Raw genomic sequence first — 14,808 nt, 5'->3', positions numbered from 1 at the left:
GAAATACAATGGACAAATAAATGGAATGAATGGATGGCTGGGTGGATAGATAGATGGATGGTTGGAAGGATGGATGGAAGGAAGAGTGGATGAAATAGAGATCTACTCATACAGTTCTCACCTTAGCCTGCTGCAGTCTCTCCTGAGTCTGAGACTGGCTCCCCTGGGTCCCAGTGCCAAGGGTCTTCAAGCGCTGCTGCGTCTCTCTAACCCAGGCCTGCGTCTCCTCTGCAAGCGTCTGGAGCTCTGTCTGCTCCTGGAGGAGTGACTCCTGTATGGTGCTCTTCTTCTTCTTCTCCTCCTGGAGGAGTGGCTCCTGTGATGAGCTCTTCTTCTTCTCCTCTTGGAGGAGTGACTCCTGTGGGGAGCTCTTCTTCTTCTCCTCCTGGAGGAGTGACTCCTTTGGGGAGCTCTTCTTCTTCTTCTGCTCCTGGAGGAGTGACTCCTGTGATGAGCTCTTCTTCTTCTCCTCCTGGAGGAGTGACTCCTGTGGGGAGCTCTTCTTCTTCTCCTCCTGGAGGAGTGACTCCTTTGGGGAGCTCTTCTTCTTCTTCTCCTCCTGGAGGAGTGACTCCTGTGAGTTCTTCTTCTTCTTCTCCTCCTGGAGGAGTGACTCCTGTGATGAGCTCTTCTTCTTCTTCTCCTCCTGGAGGAGTGACTCCTGTGAGGTGTTCTTCTCCTTCTCCTGGAGGAGTGACTCCTGTGAGTTCTTCTTCTTCTTCTCCTCCTGGAGGAGTGACTCCTGTGATGAGCTCTTCTTCTTCTTCTCCTCCTGGAGGAGTGACTCCTGTGAGGTGTTCTTCTCCTTCTCCTGGAGGAGTGACTTCTGTGAGGAGTTCTTCTTCTTCTCCTTCTCTAGGAGTGACTCCTTTGGGGAGCTCTTCTTCTTCTCCTCCTCCTGGCGGAGTGACTCCTGTGAGGAGTTCTTCTTCTTCTCCTTCTCCTGGAGGAGTGACTTCTGTGAGGAGTTCTTCTTCTTCTCCTTCTCTAGGAGTGACTTCTGTATGGTGCTCTTCTCCATCTCCTCCTGGAGGAGTAACTCCTGTGAGGAGCTCTGGGGGGCGCTCTGGAGCTGAGCCTGTGTCTCCTCTTCCAGTGTCCGGTTCTCCGTCTCCTCCCGGATGAGTGACTCCTGTGGGGCGCTCTGGAGCCGAGCCTGGAGGTGGTCGTGGCGTTCTAGAAGCTTCCGGCAGTTCTCCAGGAGACTGGTGTTTTCCGCGTCCCCTCCCTGAACTGAGCTGATGAGTGCACAGAAGGCCTCTATGCGATCACTGGACAACAAGGGAAACAGTCAGCTGGACACCACAAAAGTGCATACCTGACACATATAATATAATAATATGCAAATGCATATAATATTTGGTTATGGCTGGTGGATGCTACACATTCATGGTGGTGGTTACTGAGGTTCCCCCTTCACTTTGAAGCGCCTGTGTCTTAAAAAGCACTGTACAAATTAAACGTGTTGTTGTTGTTGTTGTTTCTGAAACCCCCTGATTCTATAATGTGTCAAACTACAGCACCTCAACTTCAGAGTTAAACTACAAGAAAACCGAGACATATAACAACCTTACAGGGGGACTACACCAGATGCGTAACTGAAGCGGTCCGTTCGCGACGCGTATGTTGCAGCCAGTCGTAGCAGTTAATAATCACTGTAGTCAATGGAAGTAGCTACACCAGACGCAACAGTGGCGCGTACATTCGAAAAAAATAGACTCATCTTCTAAAATGGATTTTACGCGTCGCGAACGGAACGCTTCAGTTACGCATCTGGTGTAGCCCCCCTGTTATTCCCTCATAACAGCAAAAATGTATCCAGCTCACCTCTGCCTGGTCATCTCCACCTGAAGGCCGCCCCGGTCCTCCTGAGACTCCAGGGCCCAGCGCTCCGTAGACTTCAGCCACTCCTGCAACTCCCTCTGCTCCTCACCCAACCTGGGAGCAGGTACAGTACACACAACACTCAGATACATGTGAACTCTGTGTGTGTGTGTGTGTGTGTGTGTGTGTGTGTGTGTGTGTGTGTGTGTGTGTGTGTGTGAGTGTGTGTATGAGTGTGTGTACTTATTTGAAATTCACTTGAGGAAGGTCTACCGAAACCGAAACGTTGTGAGAATAAATGTTTGGCATGCGTAATGGACAGTGTGCAGGATTTTCTTTTGAAGTGTGTGTGTGTGTGTGTGTGTGCGTGTATGTATGTATGTGTGTGTGTGTGTGTGTGCGTGCGTGCGTGCGTGCGTGCGTGCGTGCGTGCATGTGTGTGTGCGTGCATGCGTGTGTTTGTGTGCGTAATGATACTATACTGTACATCTACTGTACCTGTGAGCGTTCTCGGCCTGCTCTCTGGTCTGGTTGTGTGTGTGTGTGTGTGTGTGTGTGTGCATGCATGCATGCGTGTAGGTAATGATACTATACATCTACTGTACCTGTGAGCGTTCTCCGCCTGCTCTCTGGTCTGCTGTAGCAGCTCCCTGGCTGTGCAGACGCTCTCCTGCAGCCGTGCCACATCAGCGGTCAGCGCCTGCAGCGTCTGCTGGCTGGTCACGCTGGACATCAGGACCAGCTCCCGCTGCAGCGCGTCCACCTGCCCCGCCTGCGCGTCCAGCTCGCCAGAGAGCGCCTGTTGGGGTGGGACCAGAGAGGGTTAAAGCGGAGCGAGAGGCGCAAACGTTCGATCATTTCCGTGTTCTGTCTTCGCAAAGGGGAGGGGGGCTAAATCCCCAGGAACTGTAGAACTGCAGACAGGAACTGTTCTAATTTTTTTTCCATAGAGATGCATTATGTTGCTCTATCTTGTCAGTAATGAAGGATATTTGGTGGAACACAGCGGCACGTCACATTACGTCCCTGTGCCGTGTACACACTGTGGCGTTTGCCATCAGGTACATTTACCTCACATATGTTTACATCAATTCAGCACATGAGGTGCGTTGAAAAAGTGTCTATAAATATTAAATGTATTATTACTATTATTATCATTATTATTACCATTATTATTATTACTATAATTATTATTATTATTGTTGTTGTTGTTGTTGTTGTTGTTACTATTATTATTATCATCATTAAAATGGTGTCCAGCTCACTAGAGAGCTCTGTAAGGGTTAGACAAAGCACGCACAGACAGAGAGTAACACACAAAATGTGCTGACCTCTGGTGATACACCATACTGTAAAGTTTTTTAATGTTTTAATAGATAATGTTTACCCCTCATCCATACTCATTTTGCTTCCCAACATGACCTGGACTCCCTGACACAAGGAAACTGATTTTCTATACTCACTAAAGATACTGGACGTTCCTGGTTGAATAAACGATGCACAAAATCAAATAAAACCCAAATGAAGCCCCACCTGTAGTCTCTTGAGGAGAGGCTGTCCCTGAGTGCTCCCCAGGCTCCTCAGAGCGTCCTGGATGCCCTGCAGAGCCGTCTGGCAGGTGGCCATCTTAGCGCTGACCTGGCCCTTGGCGGCCAGCAGCTCCTTGAAGACGTCGGTGCTCTCGGCGAATAGCTCTCTGACTTGCTCCATCCTGTTCCTCAGCTGGCTCTCCATCACCTGCGGACGCAGCACGGGGAGAACCAAGGGGGCTCATACAACAGTAGAACATGGAGAACCCAGGGGGCTCAGGTCAACAGTAGAACATGGAGAACCCAGGGGCCACATTCAACAAGAGAACATGGAGAACCCAGGGGCCTCATTCAACAGTAGAACATGGGGAACCCATGGGCCTCAGGTCAACAGTAGACTATGGAGAACCCAGGGGGCTCAGGTCAACAGTAGAACATGGAGAGGTACTAAATCAGAGGTACTACTGCTGAATGTGAGAGAGCTATAGAATGAATGTCTATATCAGGCCTTAAAGGCAACATGAGTGGTAAGAAAGCAGTAAGATCCCATGCCTTCATCAAGTACCTATACACTTAGCACTGTTCCTCCATTGTGTTTTACAGTTTATAGCTTGAGGGCACAAGTGCATCATGGGTATAATATGCTAATATCTCCATCTCCATGGCAGAACATACAGTAATATCGTTGTGGATGCTTGACTTAATCCTCTCGTCCCTGGCTAATGAAATGTCCTTAGCCGACAGCAAACAATGGGCCTGCAGGGCAACTAGACAAGCTAATGCTCAATTAGACAAGCCCAGACCTAGTGAGACATGCCCGGACGCTACGCAACATGACCATGCTTAGCACCACAGGACAGGAGGCACAGCACAACAAGCCTGGACAGCATGGGACATGCCCAGCCAGGCCCCGGCGTGTGTGTGTGTGTGTGTACAGACACCTGTAGGGGATCTCACCTGGCTCTTGAGGAAACCTAGGATGTCATAGGAGCGCCTGTGTGTGTGTGTGTGTGTGTGTCTGGGCATCTGGGCACGTGTGTGTGTGTGCGTGCGTGCATGCGTGTGTCTGGGCGTGCGCGTGTGTGTGTGTGTGTGTGTGTGTGTGTGTGTGTGTGTGTGTGTCTCTCACCTGTAGTTCCAGCGGTGCTTCCTGGCTCTGGAGAAGGTGCTGGATCTCACAGGAGCGGCGGTGGAAGTGCTCCACATTCTCCTCCTGGGACTTCATCTCCTCCTAAACACACATATTCATAAGGAACAGGTCAATGGTATAGTATAGTATACATTTTTGTACAATTTACAGTTAATCAAGTTCAAAGAGAATGGTGTAGGCTATGCAAGACTTTGTATGTCCCGACATGATTTCGTTTTAATAAGATATGCTCCTATAACAGCTTCTCTATGGCAATATTAGTTTGTCTCCCCGATATTTTTTCAAGGCAAAATTCATATAATGTTACTTTTCAGTCTTCTTTTGTTACTGTAGTGGTGTGACTGAGCTGCAACATTCTTCTCCACAAGGTAAGTGGTCTAGCTATTCTTTATGGTCTTTTTCAATGACTAATTCCACAAAAAAAGTTGCTTAAAAAACAAACTAGTATAAAATGATAGTTTAAAGATAAATAGATAAAAAGATAAATAGATAAATAGATCAATAGATAAATAAATCAATAAATAAATGAATAAATTGTTGTGTATTCCCCTTCAATCCTAGCCTGACTCTCGCCAGACCCTTGTAGTTCCGCCATGCTCCACCAGAGGCATTTCGCTGAGCTCCACACAAGGGTCTGGACGCGAGGGCAATCCAAACCCCTGCCACAGTGATCAAAAAATGAGCAGCCAATCAGGAGCGCCGAAGCGAGTGTTTGATTCAAATAACAATGGCGGCACGCAGCGAGGAGTCTTGTGCTGACATTGATTCTGCTATTTCAACCGTTTTGTCGAATCTATCGAGTATTCATTCTTTCAGAGAATAGTTTTGAAGACATTTGTTGGTGGCAAGGATGTTTTTACTCTTCTTCCGACCGGGTTTGGCAAGAACTTGAAGAAGCCTAGCACGTCATTCAAGATAACAGGCAAGTGGTTTATCAAATCACATGCGAGGATGTTTACAAGGACCCGCCTTCAGAAATACATCTCCTATCGAGAAGTCCCAGATCCTTGTGTGAAGCAGACAGCGAACTACAGGATCTGGCGAAAGTCAGGTTACTTCAATCCTTCATCAGTGTTAACTCATGTGTGTGGTGTGGGCCTGACTAACCAACACAAACATCCTAAAGGTAGACTGATTACCTGCATACTGAGGACCTCCCGCTCGCTCTGGAAAGGCTGGGCCTGCTGGACAAAGGAGGTCATCTTCCTGGTCATCCAGCCCTCCACCTCTCCCCCCAGCAGCAGCAGTTTGTCCCACAGTGCCAGGCTCACCCGCAGGTTATCCAGGTAGCAGTCCGTACGCTCCATCACCTGAGCACAGCACGCACACACACACACACACACACACACACACACACACACACACACACACACACACACACACACATACACACACACACACACACACACCCGGGGGAAATGTTACGCTCATTAAACTGTTTAGATGACACTGCTGTCTTGGAAAGGTGTCCACAAAAAGGACCTTGTTCTCTCTAGGACCCTGAAGCAACATCATTCTCTGAGGAATGCATCAGCGTGGCATACAGCTTTTGAAGCTTTACGAAAGCTCTTTTGATGATTTTTTGTTTTGTGATGTTTTGTCCTTCACCTTCACTCTTTGCACAGGTTTAACTCTATCGAGTAAAATACATTAGTTCACAATAAATCTAAATAGGGCAGATTGAGTTGAAATTAAGTGTTGTCTAAAGTCGTCTAAAGCGTACATCGAGCCAGCGGTCCATAATGGCGTCGGCCTCGTTCTCGAACGGGGTGTCTACGCAGTCGGGGATCCCCCGCAGCTGGTGCTGCAGCTGTCTGCACACACTCCGGATCTCCTCCACGCCATCCCCCAGGCCACTCAGCTCCGCCTTAGTGGCCGTTACCTGAGAGAGTAGGGACACACACACACACATACACACACACACGCACGCACACACACACGCGCACACACACACACACACGCACGCAGGCGCACACACAGCAAACCCCCGATCACAATCATACACAAACATATTGCAAATCCACAATCACACACACACACACACACACACACACACACACACACACACACACACACACACACACACACACACGATTAAGTAGTATTCACACACACATAAACACAAACCTGCATAAGAATGACAAATAACCATCGTAGCATAATAGTTGCAAGTTCACGAATGTCTAACTATTTAATATTCGTTGACCAGATGACATAAAATCTGGGTGATGTCACCTACATTTTTAGGAATATTACAAAAACAAATCTTGTGTCACCATCTAGTGGTAGAAAATGGTCAGAACAGACAGAAACAAAACTAGTGCACCTCTCATAACTGTACAGTGAGTTTGCATTGTGACCTGACAGCCATACACTATAATGCCAAAAGTATTCTCTCACCTGCCTTGATTCACATATGAACTTCAGTCACATCCCATCCTTAATCCATAGGGTTTATGATGACTGAAGTTCATAAGTGAGTCAAGACAGGTGAGCGAATACTTTTGGCAATATAGTGTATGTGTTGGTGGTTTGTGTGTCCAGGTGTGAGTGCGTAGTGCGTACCCTGTGGAGGAGGCGGTGCAGGTTGTCCTTGCCCATGTAGGACGCCTGCTCTCCGATGGTCTGCTCCGCCTGCTGCAGGACCAGACCCAGGCGGCTGCGGCAGCCCTGGAACCTCTTCAGCAGCTCCATCACACACTGGCACTGCTCACGCCTGCAAAAAGAGCGTGCATGTGAGCACGGGCATGCAGGCACGCACACACACACACACACACACACACACACACACACACACACACACACACACACACATACACACACACACACACACACACACACACACACACACACACACACACACACACACACACACACACACACACACACACACACACACACACACACAGATACGACACAGACAGACAGACACACACAGAATTACCGCAACACTTCTATGCCTAATATGTAAATGTTTTATTGTCAGATCAAATGTTTAGGATTACTCTGTGGACATTCAATTGTATACCATTGAGTCAAAAGGGAACACCAGCAAAACAGACAGAGTTGTGCTGGTTTCCCTTACAATTCTGAAGCTTATTGATAGTCCACAAATTACATTATATTCCCTGATTGCCATTACATTTCCTTATTCCGCGCAATGTTGGTGTCCGGCACTTAGTGGTGATAACTCAACAAAACTCAGCTCCATTTATCTCCTGTCTGTTTCAGTCCACTGCAGGGACAGGCAGACACTACGTGCAATATCGTCCTCACCTCTCTTTGACCACCAGTTGGGTCTGTTCCCACAGAGTGCCCAGCTCTTTGGGATCTGTCTTCCGATTGGTCATCTTTGCAGAGGCCTCCTGCAGACTCTGTAGCTCTGTCCACAGAGCAGCTAGCCTGCTCTCCATATCAGTCAACGTCCGCAACCTGCACAGTGGACAGAGGGGTAAATAATATGCTACGGTAATTTTCTGTTTATTAGCCACATTGTCCGCAGGACCGTGTTTTATGCAAGTTAAAAGAAACAAAACCATATTAATACCATATCAACTGTCCCCATGTATTAACCTTATAGCTGAAGACATTTTGCAAAAACAGTGCATAAACCGCAGCTAACAGTTGAGAAATTACTGTAAGCCTCATAAGTTACTGTAAGTCTCACTGTAACATTATTTCTATATTGAGTATTGTTTAATGCTGTTTGGGCTACCTAACCTCCTTGGGAGTGACTCGTATCACCGTATGGATCCAGAAGGCGGTTAGGTTTTCACATGGTGGAGTTCTGCGCTCTATGAGTGCTTTTCTAGTTTATTTTTTTCCTTGTAAGAGACCATGTATATTTTTTAACATAAATATGTTACCATTCAATGCATTGTGGCAGAGTTAGCATTTAGCTTAGCAGCCCCTTAGCAGTGCAGTTCTGTGTGTGCTGTGCTGTGCTGTACCTTTGCTGCAGGGCTGGCAGTGTGGGCTCCTTGAGGCCCATGGTCTCTGCGCCTCCCTTCACCTCCCTCAGGGTAGCCACCAGCGTCCTCTTCCTCTGGCTCAGCGATCGCTCCCCCTCCTTCTCCTTCTCCTTCTCCTTCTCTTCTTTCTCTCCATCCTTCTGCTGTTCCTTCTTCTGTTTTCCTCCTCCTGTTCCTCCTCCCCCTGTTCCTCCTCCTCCTCCTCTCTTGTGGCTCCTCACTGGCTGGGAGGATACACGGACATGGGCCTCCTCCACGCGTCTCTCCAAAGCTCCTGCCACCTCCCGACAGGAGCCCGGAGCACCACCACCACCAGCAGCACCATCCAGGGTGATCCTCAGCCCCGCGTCCCCCAGGAGGGAGTCCACGCGCGGGGCCTCGGCGGCCGCCTCCTGGGCCCTCCTCTGGATGGGGGTCAGCATGGAGCTGTCCTCCCACGCGCCCGAGTCGTCCGAGACGAGGAGGCCCGAGAGGTCGGAACCGGCCTGCTGCAGCGGGCCCAGGAAGCGCTCCAGTTTGCCCAGAGCCGAGTCGGTTCTCCTCAGACGCTTCCGCTGCTGGTCCAGGCGGCTGCGGCAGTTCTGCACCGCTTGCTGGATGGCCGAGTGGACCGGCTCGAGAGCCGGGTCAGCGCTGGGGTCAGTGTTGGGGTCAGCGGGGGCGCTGTCACAGCGTTGGAATCCAGCCAGACGGTCCAGTTCCGTCTGAATGTTGTCATCCAGGAGCTGTGACAGGGAGGGGTGAAGAAATTTAAATGATTAAAAATGTATTTTCAAATGGATACAAAGCATAAGGATTTCTCATTGCATAGGCAATGGTATATCTACTTGAATACTACATGAATACCTTTTTGTTTTGTGGTGTATTATGATTAATTGGCAAATTCAAACTGTACCTTTAGTTCCTCATGTATGGCTCCTGAGTCAACAAGGGTGAATTCTGTGATGTTCAGTGGATTCTGGGTAATGTAGTTCAGACGGTTACTGACAAATGCTATCTGAATGTCTGCTGGTTCCATGAGTGTCACTGCAGTCTGCAGAGTCTTCACCCTGTAGGTATAACAATAAGCAAAAAACAGTTACCAAAGACACAGGTGTGTGTGTGTGTGTGTGTGTGTGTGTGTGTGTGTGTGTGTGTGTGTGCATGTGTGCGTGTGTGCATGTGTGAGTGTGAGTGTGTATGTGTGAGTGTGAGTGTGTGTGTGTGTGTTTGTGTGTGTGAGAGTGTGAGTGTGAGTGTGTGTGTGAGTGTGTGTGTGAGTGTGTGCGTGAGAGTGTGAGTGTGTGTATGTGTGTGTGCGTGTGAGAGTGTGTGTGTGTGTGTGCGTGCGCGTGTGTGTGCGTGCGCGTGCGCGTGCGCGTGCGCGTGCGCGTGCGTGTGTGTGTGTGTGTGTCCCACCTGGCCTGAAGGCAGATCTGCTGTGCTCTCCAGCGCTGGATGAGTTGGGCCCTCTCCCTCCTGAGCCCCCCCTCCTCCTCCTCCCCCTCCCCCACCTCCTCCAGCTGGGGTTCACACTGGGAGAACTGCAGCTCGTACTCAAACCACAGAGCCTCCGTCTCCTGCCGCATAGCCTGGACACACACACACACACACACACACACACACACATGCATACATGCAGACCACACACACATCAGATAGATATAGAAATACACACACAGATACTGTATGCACAAAATACGAACATACACAGACACACACACATACAGACACAGTCATGTACAACATACCATCAATATGAACAAGCTCGGTCATGGTGAGACAAGTATGTACATCAAACAAGCACCATCTCATACATGTAAATATACTTACTGTACATCTGATATTGCAATCAAGCACTGCCTATTTTGACAATTTATTATAGTTCAGGACATTTACAACGTTGGTGGCTTGGCTTGAAGCAGTGTGAGTCAAATCGCAAACTATTCCTTTGAAGGGGTTTTGCATACAACCAAACTCTTTTATCAGTACTGTCTCTTTGAACTGGTAATGTTCACCACAAAGCCTCCTGCACTTTACCAAAGCCAGCGTTTGCTTTGATCCAGACCTGAGAGAAGCAAAGAGGAGGTGAGGAGGAGGAGGTGAGGAGGAGGTGAGAGGGAGGAGGTGCTGGGACTGACCTGGAGGCCTTGGAGGAGAGTGTGGAGGAGCTGGAGAGTAGCGGAGCCCTGGGGGACCTCGGCACACAGACGCTGGCTGTTCCTCTGCAGCTGCAGGTGGAAGGCCGAGTGAGCAGCACCATACCTGGGGGGGAGAGAGAGAGAGAGAGAGAGAGAGAGAGAGAGAGATTTTGAGATTTTAAAAGATTCTTTATTGGTCTACAATACCAATAGCAAACAAACCAACAGCAAATTCATACAGTTAGCATTTTGTACAGAAAATACTCTAAATTGAGAATGGATCAAGGGGGGAAAAAAGAAAGAAAGAGAGAGAGAGAGAGAGAGAGAGAGAGAGAGAGAGAAAGAAGGGGAAATTGTATGACAGGAGAAAAGTTGACGCTGATAACAGCAGCACCATGATTATCATCATGAACATCCATTCAGGATGTTCTATTGGATCCATTAGAAGGACAGCTGTAGATATAGTAAATCTTAGTCATCAAATCACTACTACAGTACATCATGCATGAGCACATTATGAAACAATGTTATACAGAACACACTTTTTGTCGATCATTGGCCATATTAAACATCTGCTGTTCAGCTTTCTTCTCCTCCAGGCGCTCAAATTCAATTGCTTCCCTCCCTATGGAACAAAAGTATCCAACTGCATCTGAAACTATTTTGCTGTGCACTAACTACACTCCACATCCAACTACACTTACGACCTCACCGCAACCAATTCAAAACTGGACCAGCACCAGGTTAAGACCTACTGTAACTGCGAACATCTCAAAACTGGACCAGCATCCAAATTAAAACCACAACCAATCCAAAACTAGAGCATGCAAGTTAAGACCCCAACCAGCTAAAAACTACCCCAGCATCCAAATTAAGACCCCAACCAACTCAACACCACACCAGCATCCAAATTAAGACCCCAACCAACTCAACACCACACCAGCATCCAAATTAAGACCCCAACCAACTCAACACTAGACCAGCATCCAAATTAAGACCCCAACCAACTCAACACTAGACCAGCATCCAAACTAAGACCTCAACCAACTCAACACTAGACCAGAATCCAAACTAACTCAACAATAGACCAGCATCCAAATTAAGACCCCAACCAACTCAACACTAGACCAGCATCCAAATTAAGACCCCAAACAACTCAACACTAGACCAGCATCCAAATTAAGACCCCAACCAACTCAACACTAGACCAGCATCCAAATTAAGACCCCAAACAACTCAACACTAGACCAGCATCCAAATTAAGACCTCACCGCATCTGTGCTTCCTGGGTGGCCGCTACTGACCCCTCATCATGTTTGGTCGCGCTGGGTGGTTCCGAGCTCCTCTGAAGCACCTGCAGCGTCTTCATACTCCTCCCAGCTCTCGTGCCACCCTGGAGAGGTGAGAGAAGAGGAAGGGATAGAGATAGAGAGAGAGAGAGAGAGAGGGGAAGACAAGAGCTTCAGAGAGGAGGAGGACGAGGAGGAGGGGTGAGGTCACGTGTCGGCCAGGCACACGACCAGGGCTGCCCGCGCCGCCCGGCACTATCCAATTACCACAGCTTAACTCCGCCAAGCTGCTGGTTGGCTTAAACGGGTCAGCGGACAGCCAATCAGAGGGGCTGCCCCACGCTGCGAAGGTGGCCCAGAGGTCGACTTTGGAGCCAACATACGCAAGAGGGTGGCACAAGTGTCTCTGTGAGAGCTTCGTTGAAATACAATATTTCTAATAAAAGACCATCTCATCTCAGAGAAACATTCAAAAACATCTCAAGCACAAGAACATAAAAACATCAATAACTTTAAGCCTAAAACCACCCTTCCATCCTTTAGGGCGCATAAAGAAAAGAACTTTAAATGATTAAAGACAAGTTGAAGACTTGACTGAGACACACACAGAGTGCGCCATTGAGTGCATTACCTGCGAATGGACCGGGTTTGGCGTCAGGTCAGCAGGCTGGGCAGCCTCTCTCAGTGGGGTGCTGTCTCCAGTCGTCTCCCCCCTGCCAAGAACACACGATTCACACACAATACACACATACACGCACACACACAGCATGGTCCCATATGGTTCAGTGAGGAACAAAAAAGTACAGAACACACACACACACATACACACACACACACACACACACACACACACACACACACACACACACACACACACACACTACATACTGTAGTGTAACAAAAAAGGTCTCTTCTGTGATGAGTTTAGGCTGTGGACCCTGTGTTTTTGGGGGAACGTCTATAGTAAATACCTCTACATAAATCAAACAAAATTAAATGGAATTGAAAAAAAAAGTTCATCCAATGATTGAAAAGAGATGGGGAAGTTAAGTCTCACTGAGCTCAGAGAGCTTAGAGCTGTGCTAGCAAGAAAATGACCTGAATGGATACTGTCCAAAATGTGTTGAAAATTTAATGAGGATGAAAGGCAGTCTGATATTTGATACAGAGCTCTCTACTATTACACCATAAAACATCCTCTCCATGACATGCACAGCACTCCAGGTGCTATGTCCCGGCAAGAGGCAAAGGCTCCTTTGCATGAGCAAATCATTCAAATACATTTTGAGCACTAAATCGTTTCCACTTAAATTATTGAGCAGGATGTGTCCATACATTAGCATGGCCCATTCAATTGACACTTGTCCGAAGCACGTCACACAGTAGAGAGCTATGCTATCAATGCTAGCCACATGAGGCTACTTTATATTAATGACTACTTTGCACATTAGATTGAACAATATTAACAAAATGCATTTGCATACTATATGCATAATGTTCAAGCACTTGTGCGGACATCCCCCAGTTTATCAGTTGGAGGTCCGCCAATGTGGAGGCGTCTGAATACTGTATATTACAAATGAAGACTTAAATGCATCAACATACAGTGTATGTTAGCCTATGCTAAGCTAACACCTGGAGGTCTTCGCTCCTCCCAGTCTTACCCGGCAGATGAGGGCGCTGTTTCTCTGCTTCGGCCGCCCTGACGCTGGGCCACCTCCAGTCTGCCGGCTGTCTCCGTCACACAGGTGGTGGCCCGGACCAGAGGCTCGGGGGGGCTCAGCGTGTCCTTAAGCCCCCTCAGGGTCCTCACTCGCCCCTCAGAATCCGCAGCACCCACACATGCCTGGGGGTGGCACAGAGATGAACACAAACACACACTGAAACAACCAACACGACGCTGAAGATATCTGATTGACAGACACACGACACGGTTCCCACGGTAAACAGGTGACGGCTCTGAGGTGAGCGAGTTTAAGAAGAGGTGGGTACTGTAGCCTAAGCACAGGTGCCGGACATGACTTGTGACTTGGCTTTACAGGTAGATTAACGTGACATGGGTCAGCATCTATGTCTATATTTAGCTCCCATCATTGTGCACCGTTTAGTTACTCTACTTTACATTAAAAGTGGGATTGTACTGCTCAATAACACATACAATGCAGTTCACTAGAATATTCTAGATATGTGCTAGATTAATATCTAGCTTATATAACATTTCATATTAATACTTCATATTAAAAAAGATGTTACATACAAAGATGCTAGAAAAATAAATATGGTAACATTTAGCAGACACATGAGACTGTATGTCCACTACATAAATCAAGTAGACACGATTTGCTTCTTTGACTTTTTTTCCTTCACTTATAAATGGTCAAGTGACACAGGACAGACCAGACCAGACAGGACCAGGAGTGGTCTTTGTGCCGGGTGCCCATATTGAAAGTGAAGATCTGATCCCATTAGCTTTAATGTGACAGAGTCAAGTCAACAGGCTGAGACCCAGGAGCCCGGGGGTCCTCTCACCAAAAATGATCAACAAACAGTCGGACGCCACACCGCACATTAGAAAATGCATTGGACTACCTGCTAACACGGTAATAGGCTAATGCATTAACCACGGTTTGATAAGCTTATGAGGCTTAAAGCGGGAGGGTGTAATACAGGAAACAACATGAGGAAGATTATATCAGTCATAACCAGAGGAAACCATGTTAGTCCATTGTTAAAGTCAGGAGTGTGTGCCAGGAGACAACAAAGATGTGAATCTGTTAGTTATAGGTGTGAGTAACAAGCTGAATTCAGATTGAGGAATGCATATCACATTTTCCTATCACTTTATGAATGAAGTCCCACTAAAGCATACACACACATGTCACTTCCTGTTACACTATACATTTAGCCTGATGCATGCATTATCAT

The 14,808-nt window shown here is 47.8% G+C and overlaps 1 protein-coding gene across 1 annotated transcript in view; it reads right to left on the bottom strand.

The window, feature by feature from the left end:
• Nucleotides 1-14,808, bottom strand: part of LOC134097384 (nesprin-2) — a 135,044-nt gene that overhangs the window by 92,656 nt on the left and 27,580 nt on the right. The window contains exons 27-42 of the mRNA XM_062550267.1: nucleotides 13,548-13,729; nucleotides 12,515-12,596; nucleotides 11,866-11,987; nucleotides 10,595-10,718; nucleotides 9,873-10,045; nucleotides 9,370-9,523; nucleotides 8,454-9,199; nucleotides 7,780-7,935; nucleotides 7,069-7,219; nucleotides 6,227-6,385; nucleotides 5,643-5,813; nucleotides 4,483-4,584; nucleotides 3,358-3,561; nucleotides 2,430-2,623; nucleotides 1,828-1,938; nucleotides 122-1,271 (exon numbers count right to left, since the gene is read on the bottom strand). Of these exons, the coding sequence (XP_062406251.1) occupies nucleotides 122-1,271; nucleotides 1,828-1,938; nucleotides 2,430-2,623; nucleotides 3,358-3,561; nucleotides 4,483-4,584; nucleotides 5,643-5,813; nucleotides 6,227-6,385; nucleotides 7,069-7,219; nucleotides 7,780-7,935; nucleotides 8,454-9,199; nucleotides 9,370-9,523; nucleotides 9,873-10,045; nucleotides 10,595-10,718; nucleotides 11,866-11,987; nucleotides 12,515-12,596; nucleotides 13,548-13,729 (3,981 nt within the window). The remainder of the gene's footprint in view (nucleotides 1-121; nucleotides 1,272-1,827; nucleotides 1,939-2,429; nucleotides 2,624-3,357; nucleotides 3,562-4,482; nucleotides 4,585-5,642; nucleotides 5,814-6,226; nucleotides 6,386-7,068; nucleotides 7,220-7,779; nucleotides 7,936-8,453; nucleotides 9,200-9,369; nucleotides 9,524-9,872; nucleotides 10,046-10,594; nucleotides 10,719-11,865; nucleotides 11,988-12,514; nucleotides 12,597-13,547; nucleotides 13,730-14,808) is intronic.

Source organism: Sardina pilchardus, chromosome 12 (genome assembly GCF_963854185.1).
Source record: "Sardina pilchardus chromosome 12, fSarPil1.1, whole genome shotgun sequence".
Classification (NCBI taxonomy): domain Eukaryota; kingdom Metazoa; phylum Chordata; class Actinopteri; order Clupeiformes; family Clupeidae; genus Sardina; species Sardina pilchardus.
The sequence above is the reverse complement of the archived record's forward strand: the minus strand, read 5'-3'. Positions and strand labels throughout refer to the sequence as shown.